Source organism: Camarhynchus parvulus, chromosome 5, assembly GCF_901933205.1.
Source record: "Camarhynchus parvulus chromosome 5, STF_HiC, whole genome shotgun sequence".
NCBI lineage: Eukaryota > Metazoa > Chordata > Aves > Passeriformes > Thraupidae > Camarhynchus > Camarhynchus parvulus.
The window spans coordinates 51605176-51624122 of NC_044575.1; the positions used below are offsets into that span (position 1 = coordinate 51605176).

At 45.9% G+C, this 18947-nt stretch overlaps 1 protein-coding gene across 2 annotated transcripts; it reads left to right on the top strand.

The window, feature by feature from the left end:
- The first annotated feature begins 351 nt into the window (after window positions 1-351).
- TNFAIP2 (TNF alpha induced protein 2) lies at window positions 352-17686 on the top strand. Of its 2 annotated transcripts, none has more exons than XM_030949710.1 (12): window positions 352-424; window positions 5956-6304; window positions 7910-8537; window positions 9809-9923; window positions 11140-11265; window positions 11995-12095; window positions 12188-12286; window positions 12464-12587; window positions 13531-13653; window positions 14533-14688; window positions 15760-15881; window positions 16300-17686. In XM_030949710.1, exons 2-12 carry the CDS (start codon window positions 5968-5970, stop codon window positions 16439-16441), a joined length of 2073 nt encoding a protein of 690 aa, XP_030805570.1. In that variant the 5' UTR covers window positions 352-424; window positions 5956-5967; the 3' UTR covers window positions 16442-17686. The 2 variants fall into 2 exon arrangements, with proteins under 2 accessions (XP_030805570.1, XP_030805571.1); XM_030949711.1 differs by lacking the exon at window positions 352-424 and adding an exon at window positions 1464-1532.
- Window positions 17687-18947: the final 1261 nt, after the last annotated feature.

Genomic DNA, 18947 nt, shown 5'->3' on the forward strand with positions numbered 1-18947 from the left:
TTCCCCAGGCTGCTTGCACACCCAGAGATAACCACCTCAGGTGCAGAACACGGCATTTTTGGAGGCACCTGCTCTATCCCTGACGGCGCATTCCCAAGTCCTCAATGGGACACATCACTCAGCCAAGCCCGGCATCCAGCACTCTGTCGGGACAGGGCGCCGGGCTCAGCCCGTCCCTCCGCACGGACCGACCCTCGGCACCAGGCGCTCCGCTGCCGGCCGCTTCCCCGCGGAGGGGATTTCTCTGTTCCCTTCTCTCGAGGGGAGGTGCAACTGGAGTTTCCCAGCAGCTGGTCCCGCCCCCGCTTTCCTCCCCTTATAGCCGGGCTGCCCCCGCCCCGGGCCCAGACCCTGTGACAGTGCCGGTGACAGTGACAGCGCTGCTGGCCCGCGTCCAGCCCCGCCGCCCGGGAGCCGCCGCACAGTAAGTCCGTCAGTCTCGGGTCTTTCCCTTCCCCTTCCCCTTCCCCTCGCCGGCGTCTCCGCTTCTCCCGAGCCGCTGCCCCGCTCCGGGCTCATTGCTGGGGAGCTCGGGGGCTCTCTGCTGGGTTCGAGAGTGGGGAACGAGGGGCACCCACGGAGGATGGGTTGCCGGGCACAGGGACGGGTTTCAGCCCCACCTTGGAATTATCAGAATGGGAAATAAATCGGACTGCTGGCAGAACAGGAGCACCAGGCATATCCCAGGGCTGGGCACCGCAAGGATATGTGCCTGGTAATTCCATTGTGACAGCTGGGTCTGATTTGTGCTGCTTTTCCCCTAAATTTCAGGGCACAGGCTCAAGCAGTGACTACTGTAAACCATACAACTCCTTCCTACCCTTCTGCCTTCCAACACCTTTCCCAAAATCCAGATGAAGGTATTAGGCACCAAAGCGTCCTAAACGCAGATCTGGCGCTGGATTTCAGATCCAGTGTGGCACTTCTGCCCTCTCTTCTTTGTCTCTATTTAAAGGAAGTGATTTTCCCCCAAACCACAGGAAAGTAATTGGATTGTGATTCTCTCAGTTTGGCTGCACTGAAAAAACACCATTTCAGAGCCTGGACCCTGGATGGCCCTGGGCAGCCCCTGGGACTTGCACCCTGCCAGGGTCACTGTGCCAAGCTGGCACAATTCTGCATTGCCGTGCTTGCCCTTTTGTGACTGCTTTTTCTTTGTCAGGGATGTCCCACAGCTCCTAGGACCTGCCTTTTCCCAGAGCATTGAAAATCCTATAGAAATACCCTTCTGTCTTTGTGCAGCAGACCCATATCCATTGCATCAGCTCCTCAGCACAAATTGAAAAATTCAGCCCCAGGATTAGGATCCTTGGTGTGTTCAAAGTAGAATTTCTTTTTGAGGCTGCTGCAAAGTGAAGAAGAGACTTCTGTGACTGGAGCATAGAAGCCATGGTGCCTCACTTTGACACCCAAGTTCAGGACAGAAAACCTGAAGAAACACTGCCCAAAGTGTCAGCTGCCTGCCCCCCACCAAGGGACTTTGAGGATTTTCAGCTCTGATAAAGCAAATCACAAGGGAGCAGAGAGCTCAGGTTTGGGTTTGCTTCATTCACCTTCTCTATAAAAGATGCCTGGAAAGCCAAAGAATTTGAAAGTGCTGAGAGAAACTCCCAGGGAATTTATCTTCTCAGTCGCTGTTAGCTCTAGCAGTGAACTTTGAAACTCTAGGCCTTAAAGAAGGATTTGGCTTTGGAACTAAAAACGTTTTTATTATGAAAACAAAACTCTAGACAGCAGCATCTGGTTGGTCTTTCAGCAGCAACAGTTCAAAATTATGCTGCTCAGACTTGAAGGAAGAAGAAAAAATTAGGGTAATACAGTGCATTCTCTCTGTTTTTTCCCAACAACAGTGTATATATAGAATTTTCTCTTTCTCTGTTTGAAAGATTCTCAATAACAACAGGAGATGATGGTTTACTGGATGGTTTTCAGGTGTGTCAGTAGTTTAGGGAAATCAGAGTCTCGTTTGGAAATGACCGCTGCACTGCACAACTGTATCTACACATGGTTTTATGCTGGCTTAAAGCATCTCTCTCATGCCAGGTGAGATGCCCTGGGGTCCTTTCCCTGCTCTACCACTGCCATTCCCCTGAATCCCTTGGGTTCCCCATCACCCCCAGCCCTGTAGGGCTGCCTGGTGATGCTGAGGCACATGGATCGAGTCCTCTGGGGAGTTTCTGCTCCTGCCTTGGCTTCTTTACTGGAGACAAGTTTACTGGAACTTTACTGGAGTTCAGCTCCCCATTAGGAGCAGAACTTGGCCACCATCAGGACACTGCTGGAGCACATATTGGGTGGTGGGTGTCTCACAGGGGTCTGCAGATGGGACTATGGATGTGAGCAGCATAGTAGAGGGTCAAGATGGAGCTCTGTGTGGCCCAACTCTTCTGTAGACTGTGATTTCCCAGGCAGAGCCAAGTGGGAGCCCTCAGATTTGTGGTGTCTCCATTCAGTACTTAACCCAGATAACAAAAATAGTAGGAAAAACCCCTCACCTCCTAGGAGGGCTCCCAGCTTGCAGAGATTGAGTCTGGCATCTTTTTGGACTCTTTGCTTTGATGAATTAGCAGTTTGTTTATGTGTCAGCACATGGTCTGAGGTACACTAAACTCAAACTGCCTGCACTGCTCTGCTGCTTCAAAGATGGCTTGGCCCAGTGCAATTCTTTTGTGTGGGCAGATAACTTTGCTAGATAACTCTGGATTTCTGAGAGGCTGTGGGAGAATGGGAGATGTTCACTGAAATGAGATACAAATCCTCATGACCTAGTATGTCAGCAGGCTGGAGAGGACCAAAAATCCAAACAAATGCTTGTTAATACTGGCAGCAGCTCAGGAAAAAGAAGTCAAGAAAAAGTTCAGCAAAAAAATTGAGAATAGGGATAATTAATAAATCTCTTCCCCTGAGTGCTCTCTGGCACACCATGAGCTGCCCCTGGCCAATGAGATCATTCTGCATGAAAGCTGTTTCCTTTGAGGAGGAAAAGGAGAAAATGGGAAGCCACTGTGCCCAGAGTCCAGGCTGGGTCCTTCTGTGTCTTGACTCTGCTCCAAGTGTTTCCCTTGCCCTTGCTGCCCATCCCAGAAAAGCTCCAACTCAGAGGTGGGTGTTGTGATCAGCAGAGAGCTCGCTGTATCCCAGCACAGCCACACCAGCAGTCACAGCACACAGTCCCAGTGCTGCAGGGCATCTGGACACGGTGGCAGGGGGTGTGCTGCTCTTCTGGTTTGAAACCAGAAGCTAAATATGCTGTGTCAGAAATAATTGGAGCTAAAGGCTCCCCTGGCACAAACCATGTTGCCACATAACAATAATGAGGATGACGATGATAACAGTAAATTAGTAATAATACTGAGTTGGGAACAATGTCAACTCTTGACCTCAAACCATTACATTTCCTAAGACCTGAATTTGAGTTCTGGGAAATGATTTAGCATTTCTCCTGCTAAAAAATTTGAAGCCAGCTAAAACTCCTTTGCAGAGGGTTTGATTTGTAAGAAGAGCACAGGCATAGAGGAGCAGCCTGCAGCTGTCGAAGCCAAAGCCAAGCTATGTTGGGCAGGAGCACGTCCTGACAGAGGCAGGAGGTGCAGTCCTAGCACAGCATCTCCTGCCTGTGCACCCCAGATGTAACCAGGACCACCTCCTTTTAGCTCAGTATTTCTTGTAGAAAGTGTTGGCATTTTTTTTCTGTAAGTTTCTTAAAAGCATTTCTTACAGTAAGGTCTTGGTTAGCTAACAATAATGAGAAGAGATGGACAGGGAGTGTTTGGTACCCCTTGACATTAAGACTGGGGCTGCATTTCAAGGCAGAAGTGGCAGCTGAGGTTTAATGGTTTTTCCTGCTTCAGATACAAACACAGGTCAACCAGCAGTGGTACATGATAATCCCTGGGCAAGAGTTCAAGCTGGCCAAATGTGAAAGCATGGCAGCTTTTGCATCGACAGCCTTACCTAGGTGCTTGAGTCTGGCTTTTTTGAGCACTACCACGACAAAGTTCTGACAGATGTTAAAAACTCAGATTCTAACCAGCTAAATCATTCCCTTATGGAGTCTTGTATGTGTAGTGTCACTTCAATGCTTTTCAAAGATCTATTGCATTTATCTTGGCATTGAAGAAGAACCAAATCTTCAAAGTCCACCTCTGTGATCATCATTCATCAAAATGAAAGACCTTAGCCTTTTAGAAGGGATGAGGTACTTTCTTTGGTTAGAAAACAAACAAAAAAAACCCCAATAATGCTTTGTTTGAAATAATAGGAGAGAGAGAAAGGACTCAGATGAGTCTGTGCTTGAACAAACAGGAAGGAAGGGATTTGGCAGAATTAATGTAAGCACAGTGTTGTGTTGGGAAATGCAGGTTATGAAAAGAGCTCTGCAAAAACTGGGCAAGTCCAAGTCATTTGCAGAACATGCCTGTTGCCATGAATTTTTGGGGTTGGTTGGTTGTTTTTCTGGGTATTTTTGTGGTGGAAATGTAACAAAAATGAACTTTTTTTTCCCACTGCTTTCAGGATTCTAGTGGGTCATCCTGACTAGCATAGCTGGAGTGAACTGCAGGGGGTTTCCTTCCCCCTCCCCTCCTCAGTTCATGTGCTAGGGAGATGTGTGTGCACAGATTCAGCCATGGCACAGCTGCTGGCTAACCTGGGATTAGCTCACTTAGTTGAGAGTATGGTGCTAATAATGCCTTTGGTTGTGGGTTCAATCCCTGTATGGGCTATTCACTTTAGGGTTAGAATTGGTGATCCTTGTGGGTCCTTTTCTGCTCAGACTATTCTGTAACTCCTGTCAGCTGAGTTCTGGTGCTCAGGCCCCCTTTGCTTGCTCATACAAGCAGAACTCCTTCCCAAATGAGTTTTCATATTTGTTGTGTTTAGAGGGTAACAGCATTACTAATCCTGCACATGGCCTGGCATCCAAAGCAGGGAGAAGGAAAGCTCTCAGCAAAGCCAGGCTCTCACTGCTCTCTGTATAACTTAGAATGAAAAGCCACAGTCTTCCAACAAGTTCTCCCAGAAATAAGTATCAAATTTTGTATCAGCACAAGACATATCAACATTATAAACTCAACAGAGGTATTTGAAGATCACCACATTGTGGCTGTATAACTGAAGCCAAATTCTTCATTTGTTTGAAGTCTAATTTTTCTGCCATTACTCAGTACAAGCAAACCAAAACTTGCCTGAGAGTTCTTCATACAGATGTGCTTCAGTCTCCTAGAAAGTCGCTTTATTTAAAGCATTATTAGAATAAAGATTGGAAACTATGAGTCATTTTATTTATTTACAATAATTGCATAATTATAATCATCATAAAAATGGTTATAGTTATGCAAATAAATATTTTGCAATCTATTGAATTATAGAGGAACATAATTCTAAACATGAATTCTGAGAAGAAGTTGTAACAATAACAAATTTCTGTTGTTAATTATTTGTAGTGTAAGAGTGTTGGTGGTAATGCAGGACTCTGGCAGGATCATGTTTGTTTAAACAAGGCTAAACTACCCTGATCCTCGTGACTTGTTCCCACTTACCTTGAGCACAGATGAGGAAAAAAAGGCCCTGAGTAAGGTGGGAATTGATTCTGATGCCATGTAAGAGTATGAGAGCTTTGTGGTTGCTTTGAAGGCACAGGACATTTATCCCACCCACATCATTCATGTGCCCATCCATGCTCATGTCCATAGTCACACAGCATCCCATGGGAGAGCCTGACAAGCTCAAGGTCTCAAATCAGGACATCTGAATCATCCTCAAAATGGGTCTTTGATTTTTTTCTAATTTGGACTGGACATTAGCTGGATGGTGTTGCTCAGGAATTCTCCTGTACTCATACCAGATGTGTAACATTCTCCATGTTGCCCACACATATGCCTTGCCACACTTTCTCCTTGGTATTTTTCTTCCTAACTGTTATAATCTGATTTTTTTTCCCCCTGAAATTTACAGGCTAGAAGGAAAATGATGAAAATGTTACCTTTTTTCCAAAGTCCTTTTGGAATACGCAGTGGATCGGAGGGTTGCATTGATGCAAACAGGCCATTTGAAAACACTTCACCATCAGTAGCTGAGCCAGTCCCTGCCTGTCCTGAACCTTCTGCAGATGAGATCTGGTCCAGGGACCAAGACAAGATGAGAGAAAGGCCAGAGGCAGCCTGCAGAGCTTCACGTGCCTCTTCCATCACGAGCAATGAGAGCTGCATCTCTGCCGGGGACAGCCCTGAGAAGGGGAACAAAGGAATAAAGGGAATGCTTAAAAGTGCATTTAAAATCGTTAAAAAGACCAAGCCACCCAGTGGTAAGTGCTCCTCCATCCTCCTTGCACCACTTCATGGGCCATAGTTTCCTCTAGAGGGGCTGTATGAGGCAGGGAGTTGTCCCCTAGGGAAACAAAGGCGCTGATAGATTGAAGTGACTTTTCCAAGAAGCCTGGAGAAAATTGAGCTGAGGGAGACATGACCTCAAGTCCTAGTCTTTTAGTACCAAGGGTACAGTCCTTGAGGAGCTGTTCAGCTGTCCATTTGCAGGTTTTCTGTCCAAAACAAACTTATTTCTGCTTCCCATGGGGGCACAGAGAACTGTGGGTGGGTAAGAAACCAAGGTGTAACTCTCAGCTCTGTTCCTCCATCTCCTCCTACAAAGTCTTGTTTTAGTACAAATTTTTGCATTTCCAGACAAGCTTTTACCTGTCTAATTGTCATCTCTCTCTCCATGTGTCAAATGCTTTCCCTAACTGGTGGGTTTTCCTTCTTGGCCTTGAATTTGCTGCTGAAAACAGGTCTTTTGTACTTTTGTCCTTACTGCTGCATTGCCCTGTCCCCAATGTCTTTTTTTTTTTTTTAAGCAACCAGAATTGCAGAAAATATTCCAAATGAGACACCACCAATGTGTGGCACAATATATTCCTATTTTCCCATCTCAGCTGGATATTTCTCACTGAGTACATCCTGGGGTCATAACTGACACGTTCACTACCACCTCCCAGTAAGGATTTACTAATTCTCCAGGCATCTCTCTTCTTCCTCCATCTCAAGCTGATTCACATCCAGCTTGCAGCAGAAAATCATGTTTGTTGCTAAGTAACTTTTATTCTATGGGATTTGTATCTGGTGTTTTGTGCTATTAAATTTCAGCTCATTTACTATTCAAGTTATCCCATTGTTCCTGTAAAATACACCAAGCCCTCAGTTTCGATAATGTCTCTGAACTTTGTGCAATCAGCAGATGCCAAAAGGGCACTCCCAGTTTTTGTGCCACAATCTTTAAGGATAAATGAAGTAAGATGAGTTTCATGAATAATGTAAGCTTTCTCCACCCAGGGTACTCCATTACACACTAACAAATCTTATTTTGGGATATAATTTTGCCAGGTTTCCCTGTCTCAAGAAACTGGCTGTAGTTCAGATAAGATAGTTGAATTGTATTTGTCTTGCTTACTAAATGTGTCCTCCCAAACAATTTCACAGGTCAGGTTGTGCCAAATCTATTTCTGGAAAACCCATGTGGTATTTCCTTCAGCACATCTTTAGTTACATCTTTCCGTCTACATTATTTCTAATGCCGTACTTCTGACTTGAGGTCAAATTAATGGGAAGAGGGACGAGCAATAACCAACTAACTCCACAAGACTAAATTTTGGAAACAATTATAGGTGGCTTGTGAATAGCTGTCCATATGCAGCACACTGGTGGTGGGTATTCAAATTTCCATTGCCCCAGTTGAAGGCAAGCTAGAAATAATCTGATATTTAATTAAACAGACTTTCAATATGGTGTAGGAGCCCAAGAGGTAGCATTTTAGAAGTATAAGCATTTTTTTAAAAGATTCCAGAGCCATCATTTTTATAAAACATAAGTCTAAATCTTCACTCTTGGTTAAAGAAAGGCTGTTCTGTTTTCACCAGTCAAACAAGTCATGGATCTCCTTGGAGAGCAAAAGCTTTGTGATGCCATTCAACATCTGTTTGCCCTGGAGAAAAGCCTGTCTAGCAAAAGTGAGGAGGAACTGAACACCAGTCAGAAGGACATCGAGTCTGTCTATGAAGTTCTGAAACACAAAGTCTTCAGCACCTTGAAGGATTCTGTGCTGCTTGCAAAAACAAACCCAGATCTGCTACAGCAGGCAGTGGAGGCTCTGAAAGAACAGGAGAAAGAAGATCAGAACTACATGTCAGAGAATCCACCTGACCAAAATATGCAATTTAGACCTAGAAAATGGAAAGAGCTCTGGATGGCTACAGTAAAGGAGTCAGTAGAGGCTCGAATGAAAGACACAAGCCGTACTCCTAGAACTGAGAACCTCTCTGCAGTCGGCCAGAACCTCCTGCACATGGGAAAGACAATGAAAGAAGATTTGACAGTGGTTGCCAAGTATATTAATAAGCTTTATCCTCCTGAGTTTAATGTGTTCAGCATATACGCAGAACTCTACCACAATTATTTTGCCTCCCAGGCAAAGAAAAATGCTGAGTCCCATCTGGAAGACAAGGATATTTACCTTCTTCTCTCGTGGGTGCACAATTTCTATCCAAAGTAAGTGGGCTTTTATACATGTTTACCCCTGGAAATCAAAACAGGCTCACTGGCTGCAAACCCAGGCATTTGCTTGATTTATGAGTTAGTATTACTGCAGTGCAGTCCAGTACCTGGCTAAGTTACTGGTGTTACTGATGATCTGCTGATTTACAGTCCTTGCCAGAATAGCCAGAAGGGACACTCTCAAGGCTGCTAGTCTCTAAATGAAGGGCTGTTTCACCATTTTGGCTGCTGGGCAACCTACACACAAATGTTTAGGGCTTCATCTGTGGGTTAAATTGATCAGGTTCATTGCCTTGATATCTATTCCAGTTGCAGACCTGGGCTCACTCTTGGAAAATTTGGAAATCTCAGCCCTTTGTACCAGAGGGCAGACAACAAATAGAACAACCTGAGATGCAATTATCCTGGGCATGGAGGATGTTGCTTAGGTGTTACCCACAGTCTATGTTTTCTTCACCTTTAGGAGAGCCAGGGGTGTGCCCCTGTGAGAGGACACAATCTAAGGGTCCCCATAAACTCAGTATGTTACTGAACTGAAAACATTGCTTGTTGTGGCTAATAGTACTGAGTGGAGAATTGAGGGCTTTCACTTCTTAGGTGTAAACCAGTCAAGACACCAGCAATGTTTCTTCTGTTTCAAAGTCATTCAGCTCCACTTTATCCTTTTTGTGTTCCACTGATGAGTGTAATGATTCAGTGTTGATCCCAGAAGTTTTCCACAGCCAGTGTTGTGCTCTAGATCAGGATATTCAGGTCTGAACCAGCCTGTGTTTGGGAGTGAGCAGTTGTGAGGAGTAGGGCTCAGCCCAGCACTGGGGACAGTGTTGGCCAGGGTAGCAGCTGCTTTGGGAGTGTTCCCAGAGGCCACGTCCAGGTGTCTGCTGAGGGACCGCCTCCCAGCGATCAAACACCAGCTTTCCATCTGCTCACCTCTCTGTATGGATGGAGAGAGGTCATGTCCAGAGGCTAGACTCCCCTGCTTGCTTCAGGTCTCCCATCCCCACCAGAGCACAGTGGCTGGTACTCAGGAGTTTGACAGACCATGATTCCATTCACAAGGTTGCTTGTGGTCCCACCCTCACAGATCTCACCCCTGGCACATATCCATTCAGCTTCTCCAAGTCCTGTCTGGACTGAGGACAATGTACATTTCCATCTGTTTTTTCCAACTGATACCCTCAAAAAGTGTTAGTGATTTGCATCAACAACTGTCTTAAATTACACTGCCCTTGGAAAATACAATTGTTTGGCTTTTTTCATTCCAGAGACATGAGAAATGATCATGCTTTAGCCATGGAGTTGGATAAAGTTAAGCTTGGAAGCCTTTTGCCTTCAAGTCTGAGCAAAAAGCTTGAAAATAAATACCTTGACAGTGAAGAGGTAAGAAAGGTTCAGTTACTCCTTTTCTTCCCCTCACTGTTCCCTATGACTCCTCAGAGAAGTTGTGACTTGTCCTGGACACGCACTTCTTCAACAATGAACCACACACCCTTTCAGGGAGAAGCAAAAGCTTTTGTTTGTTTTTGGGGAGCAGGTCACCTTTCTGCTAGATGGGACTTGCAGAGCAAACTTCTGCTTAGCCCTGGCAGCCATGAGAAAAGAACTGCTCTGTTCTTGTAAATCATGTGGTAGCAACAGGGGGAAAATCATCCAACAACAGATCTTTATGGGCAACTTTCTCATTGTCTGATAAATCTCCAGAGGGACTTACGGTCCCTCTCACAGGAGTCTCTGAAGGATCTTGGATTACTCCTGGTATCTGCAGAGGTGCCAGACCTTGGGTGAGCACAGAGCATGGAGTTCTGGTCTTGACAAATCTGTTCCTTTGATGGAGAATTGCCTGCTCTCCAGAAGATAAAACTTGCTCTGGTTTTTGTATCACCCTTCCCTTAATGAAAACAAGAAGCCACTACTAGAGTATTCCCATAGCTTAGTGCTCTTGGCATTTGGGGCTGGAATTCCCAGAAAATGAGAAGATGAGTTCCAAGTTTAAGTGTAGTCTGTGATGGTTTGCATATGGGAGAGGTGGTGTGAGGTCTGCAAAGCGCATGAACGGGACACTGGGGGATCAGCAGTATGTGCCAGACACTGCACAGACCATTTCCAAAGCCTCACTGCAGCACAGAGGGGTCAGAGCAGAGAAAACCTGAGAGCACTTTGTTTCCCTCTCCAGCACTTGTGTGGTGTCAGAAAAGCTCATGAAAAAGGATTGCAAAAGCAGGTGGCTCTGAGACTGACACACACAGTGTGTGACTGGGGGAATTTGGGCTCTGGCACATGTAGCTGCTGCAACCTTCCTACCCACTGCTCCATCCCTGCCCTCCTGATCCCCCAGATGTGGAGGTGTGACGGGATCTTCACTCTCACCTTAAAATACTCAACTTACTATTGTGTAGGTGTCATGAGGGGGTTGTCCTTGTTGCTGTGAAGTCATGGGTCAAGTCATTTCCTAACAAGGAACCTTTATATCCCAGCCAGGGCTGAGGAAAAGGTCTGCTGAGCCAGGCAAAAGGTGGGTGGGTGAGTAAAACCTGCATAAGGCAGGAGCTGTTGCATCCATGTTGTAGTAAATGCCATTGTTCTTCCTTCCCTAAAGGTTACTGTCAAAAATTCACTGAGCAGATGTCTAGATAAAGAAATCCAAAGATGGAAAGAAGACAAGGAACCAGAGAAGCTAAATGGGCATTTTCAGAGTGAACTGCTAGGAATATTTGTTATCCAGGTAATACAGAGCTATATTAAAAATAAACAATTGCATCCTTTACCTGCTTAGGATTTGAGACCAACTATGGTCAATGCAGAAAAGGAAAAGGCCAAGTCACTTGTGTAGAGTGGTAGCAGAGGTGGGTGGTACAGGGAAGCTCAAAACCATGGTCTGTCTTGGGCTTGCTGTTCCATGGGACAGAGGCAAACACCTCTATAAGCAAAACAGGAAGAAAAACTCCCTTCCTTCTCCTGTGCAATTTCTTCTGCATCCCCAGCATCAGAGACAGGACACCAGCTCAGTTGATTGAGAAACGGGGAGTCTCTTTCTTCCTCCCAGGGAAAGTGCCACAGGCAGAGCTGCCCCTTTCCGTCCTCTGGCTGCAGAGGATTAGTTGAGTTTATTTTTAAAAAATAAACCTCTCATGTGTTGAGGTTGTTTCGATTAAATTGTTCATTTAAATGCAATCTAATGACATAAAAAAAAAAAAAAAAAAAAACAAGTGTGAAATTGCCTACTTTCTCAGCTGTTTTCTAGATTTTCTTCATGCTCCTTTTGAACCTCTCAGCTAAGTATAGCTGCTCTGTGTGGTCCCTGGATCAGTTGCAGGGGGAGATGCAGGAGAGCTGGGTGCAGCTCTCAGCAAAGGATCTGCAGCTTCTTTTACCCAGCAAACCTGCAGCTTCTTTTACCCAAAACCTGACCTTTTTGGAGCAGGCAACATTTAAAATTGATCTCGCTTGTTAGAGTATCTACAGCAGCCAGAAGCGAGCTGAGGACATCAGCAAGGCTGTGGGTGAGGAGCTGTCCCGTCGGCTGCTGAAGGAGCTGCCAGCCTTCCTGAGGAGGTGAGTGAGCTGGGGAGGGCTGTGGGCACTGGGGCTGGCACAGCACCTGGGCAGCCACTCACCCACCTCTCCTCTTCCCATCTCCCCTCCAGCTACAGGGATGCCTTTGAAGACTTCAAGGAGAAAAGCAAGAAGCACACATACTACAAGCCTATAGTGATTGCAAATATTAACAACTGCTGGAATTTTAGGTAAGGGTCCAAAAGAAAAGGTTTTGCTCTTTCCTCTGCAGGCAGTGTATAGAGGGGAGGTACTCCAGAGTGAGCAGAGGTAGGTCCATCTGCCTGCAGAAGGTTTGTAGACCTCTGAATTTCTCTCTCTTTCCTCTGAGGACAGACTGTTCTGACCTGACTGGTATTTTCTTTCAGAGACTACACGGAGAAATATGTGGCAGAAAAGGATGACAGTAAAGCTGATATCCTCAGCACTCTTGCTGATATTGAAAACAGTGGCTTTGATGTGCTGCTTCAACAGCTCTTTGCCCAGCTGAAGGTACCATATCTGTGCCCCACATCCTCCTGCCCCATGGCTCAGCTGATACCAGGGCAGGGCATGTTCTCCTGCCATGCTATCTGTTGTTCTAATCTCTGATTCAAACCAGCCAAGTTCAGAAGGGACAGGATCAATCCTAACCCACACTGCTGCTGGAAAACTCCCACTAAGCTCTCCTTGAGCTGGTCCTCGAGCCTGCAGGCAAAATGGGTGCAGTGACATAGGCATGACTGTGCAGGTGAACATAAAACCTGCTGATGGCATCTGAGACAACAGCTACAGCAGGGAGAGTCTCAACCTGCAGCTATTTGCTCTCCACACTGTAGGAAGACATCACTAATGGCATAAACTGCAATTACGCAGCTTTTGGCTTCCCCATAAAGGTGACCTGAAGGGCATTTCTGTACTTCTGGCTTCCTTTTTTTTTTTTTTGTTTATATATATATAACACAATCTTTTTGAGTTAAGCAATTTTGGTGGAGGAAAAGGAAGCGTAGGAGTCAGGAATGTTCAGTCACAATCTCTCCTGCTTTCTCTGTAGAGCCTCTTGGAAGGCACGAGAGAACAGGGGTGCAATTTTTTTCATTTTTATATTTATTTACTGTGGCTGAGAAAAACTGTGAGCATCTCATAAGGATTCATTTCTTTTCCCCTGATGGTTCCATAATTCTTTAATCAGACAAGATGGTGAGGGGGAAAGAAAAAGCAGAAATAATAAAAAACACCTCCAATATTAACCTTTCAAGTCCTTGGTCTTCTTAACCATGAGGAGCCAAGAAGGGGACACAGTCCTTTGTTCCCCTGTCCCTGTAAGGCATCACCACACACCTCTGCACAGGACTACACACCATGCTCTCACTGCATGGGATACATGTAGGAATGACAAAGATACATGTGCATAGAAGTTGTTTGAGGTAACTTAGCAGATTTTCCTTTTTTTCAGCCAATGTACAAGAAGTTTACAGAGAATAAGTGGGATTCCAGCAGTGAAATTATGAATGAGATCATTAAAACCACCAGCAAACATATTTCAGACTTCCAGACCTTAAAGGACCCGTTTTACCATGTAAGTCCAAGAGAAATATTGGAGGGATTCTGGGGTGCTGGGGCTGCATTTTCAGCTCTGATCCTCTGTGGCTTGAGCTGCCTTGACCTCTGGTGAGCTGGCCTGGTATCAGGAAGCTTCTCAGGCAGGGTTTCCATCAGCATGCAGTTTACCCAGATAAGGCACATAAATCTCACCCTCCTCTGACAGAAGCAGACTCCTGCAGCTCTGCTGCACTGTTTGCAGAGCAAACCACCTCTGATGCAGAGAAACTGCTTTAGAGACCACCCAACATGTGGCTTTAATTACAGATTTGGTTTAGCAATCTTGAAACACAGATGCAGTTGCATGGTTCAGTCTCATTGCTCCTTTGATTGCCCTAGGGGCTGGAGGAGGTGGATGCAAATGGGACAAATCCCAGAGAACTGAGCCAGAACCACATCCTCCCTGGTGCTGGACTATATATGAAATATCATAATATAAGACAATATTTGATTTCCTGTCTTTGTCTTTTTAGTAGCTGGGACAAATTATGATGTTTTATGTGTTAGAGAGAAGAACAGGAAGAACAGCATGAATTCCTGTTTCTCTGGAATACTGTTACTCCTTTACCACATGGAGATCTTTTCTTCACTTTAAACTCTTCCCAGAAGGAAATAAACATTTGGAAATTCCCATTCTTTTAGAGCACAAAGAAATTCTCGGCATCTAGGATGTGCTGTAACTGTTCTTGGGAGGCTGGCAACCAGGGCTGTTCCTGCTGTGTAATCTGCTGCAGGCATTGGTGGGGCATGGCTGACAGCACCCAGGATGGTTTTGTCCTCCATCCACACACATGGTTTGTTATGTCCCCAAGCAAAAGAGAGATGGATGATGATTGCCTCCTCTCCTTCCCAACAGGCTATCGTGGAGAAGATCCATACCCGTTTGGTTAAAGAGTACATTGTGAGGCTGCTGAAGAGGAAGGTCAGCCTGAAAACTCCAGCACAGCAGCAAACTCTGGCCCAACACATCTCCAAGAATGCTGCTGACCTGGAAGCCTTCTGCACCAGCAATGTACGTGAGTGCTTGCCATGAACCCATCAGCACAGGGCACAGACACACTGAAAAACAGGAAAGTAATTCTGGGAACTTTTGTTAACCTTTTCAACTCAGCTTAATTTCCTGGAAGGCAGGACCTGAGGCAGAAAGTGGTCTCTACATGCCTATAGGCAGAAAGGGTTCCCTGTAAGCAGCCTGCCCCTCCCTGCTTGGAGAGACATGATTTCATCTTCCTTTGTCCCACAGGCAGTTTCCTTTCGAAGGTTTATACTAAGAGGGTCAAAAGACTTAGATAATCTTTTCCGGTTTCAGTACAGCTTGCATGGAGTCTGGGTTTCCTCTCACCCTTGATTTCCCTGATGCTGCAGCTTTTAGGTCAACCAGGGGCTAAAGGAGGCAGTGTGGGGGTCTGTGGTATGCATGGAATTTCTCAATGAGAGCCACAGCTGGAACACCCCTCTCTGGTTTTTGAGATCATCTCCCTCCTTCCATGCCTCTAATTTTGCCTGCAAAAAAAAACTAAGAGCTAAGCCAAAACCTGTCTTCCATCACCCCATGCATGTTTGACTGGAGAAGGAACAAATCTTTCACATAGAGTGGGTAGGAGGTCAGGCAGCTGCACCTTGGAAATTCCAATGGTCAGGAAGAAGCTGTAGCTGGGGCTTCTACCCGATTTTGGCGATACCTGGAGATGCCAAAGGCAGGGTTGTGTTTGGAGCTGGGGCAGAGCAGCACGTGGCAGTGACTCACCTGGCCCATGAGATTAAAGACCTTGGTACACACACCAGGCAGTGCAGAAACCCAAGGAAAAGGAAATGAGCAGATAGACTCTGCTGAGGTGGATGTGGAAGTCTCAGTCTTATGGCAAACCACACATCATTTGTGAAAGGATTAAAAACCATCAAAAAGCTAATCCAGTTTTTCCAAGGCTGCCTGAGGCAGAAACCGCACTGAAAACAATGAGGCACCTAAAATCACTGATGTGTCCTTTCCACTTGCCAAGAAACAGCCTCAGGGGGCAGCTCCTGGGGTGGGGGGCACTTTGCACCCCCATGATGTCCTGCTAACCACTTTTTCTTCTTGCAGGGATCTCAAGCCACGTGGCTGAATTCAGCACTCCCCAAACTGGCTGAAATAATCCGACTTCAGGATTTAGGTGCTATTAAAATTGAAGTTGCAACACTTGCCACAACATACCCAGACATCCGGTAAGAGATGCTGAAACAGATTTGCTAGTACTCATAAAGAATTTTAATTGAGCCAGAAAGCAGTCAAATATGAATACAGGTGAGGTTCATACAGCCTGAGCCTATAAACCTGGGTGGGAGCTGCCTTCCAGGCTGTGGCCATCCCAGTCCTATCAGAAAGCAAAGGAAGATATGAATAAAAGCCTGTTGATATATTCCAAATTCTGGCCTGATTTTCTCCTTTAACTTGGAGATTCCCTTCCCTACCCCAAACATCCCAGGACAGTTCAGGGTCTTGTGTAGGACTGCCAGGTACCAAGCTGGCACTCACAGGGGACATCAGCACACGCCACAGGTTGGGAGGCACATCCTGGTGCAGTGGCCCTGACATGTGGAGATGTGTGGGAGGAAATAACACCTGCCCATTTCTCTTCCACAGCAAAAGGCACCTGGAAGCATTCCTGCACATCAAAGCCAATTTGTCACGCAGTGAACTCAAGAGCATCCTGGGCTACTTGGCAGACAGCACAGCATCCACACAGCCCAGGGCCCCGCTCTTCTCCAGCATCAACGTGTCCTAGACCATGGCATGCCTTGGCACTGCCCTGTGCTGGACTGTGGGGTGAGCTGGGGATGGAGACCATCTCCTGGAGCAATGCATGGCACACACTGCCACCTTTTCCTATGGAAAGTGCTTTGTCCCAGTCTGGTGCTCAGCATCTCTGTGGGAATCATTGTCCTCCATGTGGGGCTGGGCACAGGGTGCACCCATGGGAGGTGCAGTGCCCACAAAGACTGGGGCTGCTCCTCCCACCAATCATGGATTCCCTCTGAGGTCTCCTTGGTGCCACCACATTCTCTGCCTGGACACTGCCCTGGAGCTCTGCACTCCATCTACCTCTCAGGGTGCCACAAAGGCTACATCACAGACCAAGCAGGCACCACCTATGTAGCTTTATATCTTCTAAGGAAATTAAGGGAAACAAAAACTGAAACCAACATTTAGAGATGCGTAGCATCCCATGAACTCTCGAGATGTTGGGAAAGTCCCATGTGAGCATGCTTGCAATCCATCTGCCTTCCTCAGAGCCAGGCAGGGTAGCTGTGTTAGGCTGGTGGGAGAGGCACGAGGTTCCTGGGGAGGAGGAGCTGCAGCTCAGCAGCTCCTGCCAGCCCCCTTGGAGCAGCTGCAGGCTCTGACCCAGGGCAGCAGCACTGCCCAGAGCCTTGGGGTTTCCATTGGAGAACGGGCCCTGGGGGATTGTGTGCTTCCTCCACCTCTGTGAGGTGGGAGATCCTGGGCCCCTGGCAGTGACCCCATCCAGTGCATTTGCATGGAGGGACCCCTCAAACAGAGGCTGGGAGCGAGCTGCCTATTGAAATGGATTGTCTGGGTTAAGCAGCAGCTGGTAAAACACTTTGGATATTACTGAAGTCCTCCTTACCAAGGAGAGGACTTCCAGACCCCATTAACAACACAGGCTTTGAATGGGGTGTGGAACTGGTCTCAAATGTCATCAATACATACTGAGCACCCTGTATGTGTCACCATTGTCTTGCTCACTCTTTTCCCCTTGTGCTGTGAGGTAGATACGATGTGAAAATACAAATGAGTCTCTTGTGAAACTGTGTTTTGTTTCTTACAGCACAGTTTTTTTGGGAACTTAATCACTTGCCAAAACAGCACTGTGTATATTTGGAGACCTTTCCCTTCTGTTCTCCTCTGTTTGAACTTTTAGCATCAGTCTGTAGAAAGTCAGTCTGGAAGGAAGATGCCTGATGACTGTGCAAACTATATAATGTATATTTATATGTATATGCAATGTACCACCAGTGTATTTTTGCATCCAATTTTATTTGTTCTCAGTTAGAGATACTAATATGCAATGTTTATAATAAACAGTATTCAAATATGCTAGAAAAGTGACAGTTTACTGTGTTGCCACTGCTATGTTGTCCTTCAAAGGGCCATTTCTCCCAGCCTGCTCTGGTGAATTATCACCCACTGGTTCCAAGTAGGGGAACCAGTCCTGTATAGACAGGCTGGAAAAGCATTGCTGCTGCCCCTGTTAGACATTCACTGAGCAGAGTGGGCTGCTCACTAGCAGTGGCCAGTGGCAAATGCTCAGGGGAATCTTCTGCCAACAGGTCCTGCAGCAAAATTGTGCCACGAGTGAAAAACAGTGCTTTGATTTTAGTCTGCAGCCTGGCCACAGGCAGCACAAATCACTCTCTCGTTCCTTAAGCACACTCACACAAAACTCATATAGACATATGGGTTAAAAAATTATTATTTAAACACTTGTCTCAGCTACAGTTTAAAGGCAAATGCCAAAATGACTTCTGACTGTGCTGAGCACTTATGACAACTGTCACCTATTGGGTAACATTTTCTTTCCCAATTAGTGAAAGGTAACTTTATTGCTATAAAATTATGTATTTTGATTTAGAGATCTGTTAAAGGCCTACAGAAATGCATCATACAAGTGATTACACTGATCTTTAAAAAAAAAATCCAGCTAAGTGCCCAAAGGGAAACAGTATCTATTTATATATCATAATTAGCATGGGTAGGAGAAAATGGTTTTCATACACATTTCATAAGCCATATGGAAGTGCATTGTGCAATCTCTTCATGCTGCTATAAAACCCCAGCTTTCATCTCTAATGAGCCCAGGAAACTAATTTATTTATCTTCCCGCATGACTCGACATTTAAAATGGCATTTATTTATAGGTGGCATATTACACACAGCCAGGTAGTTTCAGGAGGTTGCACAAATGTCTTCTGATAACAGTGTTAGTTCAATATGATAAATAGCACTTCTAAAAACTACGTAAATAAAATTTTCTGAGGTCAGCATGGCTCGACTTTCTTTATCATGCAACCTCTGCTGATGCTTGGAGGCAGAGCAGATTGCAAAGATTAAAAAAATAGGATCAATTTTACAGAACAGTTAGGAAAGCTGGTTCCTGAGCACAGCTGCTGTAGCATTACCAGCTTTCCCTGTTTGCTGTCATCAGTGTCCCCAGCACATCAGCGCACAACAGAAACCACAGTGGGCACAGACTGAGCTCAGACATACAC

What these genes read in the sequence shown, in the direction of transcription:
- TNFAIP2 (XM_030949710.1), top strand. Translation starts at nt 5,968, where the DNA reads ATGATGAAAATGTTACCTTTTTTCCAAAGTCCTTTTGGAATACGCAGT. An exon ending in AGCTCTTTGCCCAGCTGAAG is followed by an intron (nt 12,588 to 13,530) that starts GTACCATATCTG and finishes CCTTTTTTTCAG; the next exon opens with CCAATGTACAAGAAGTTTAC. An exon ending in TAAAGGACCCGTTTTACCAT is followed by an intron (nt 13,654 to 14,532) that starts GTAAGTCCAAGA and finishes CCTTCCCAACAG; the next exon opens with GCTATCGTGGAGAAGATCCA.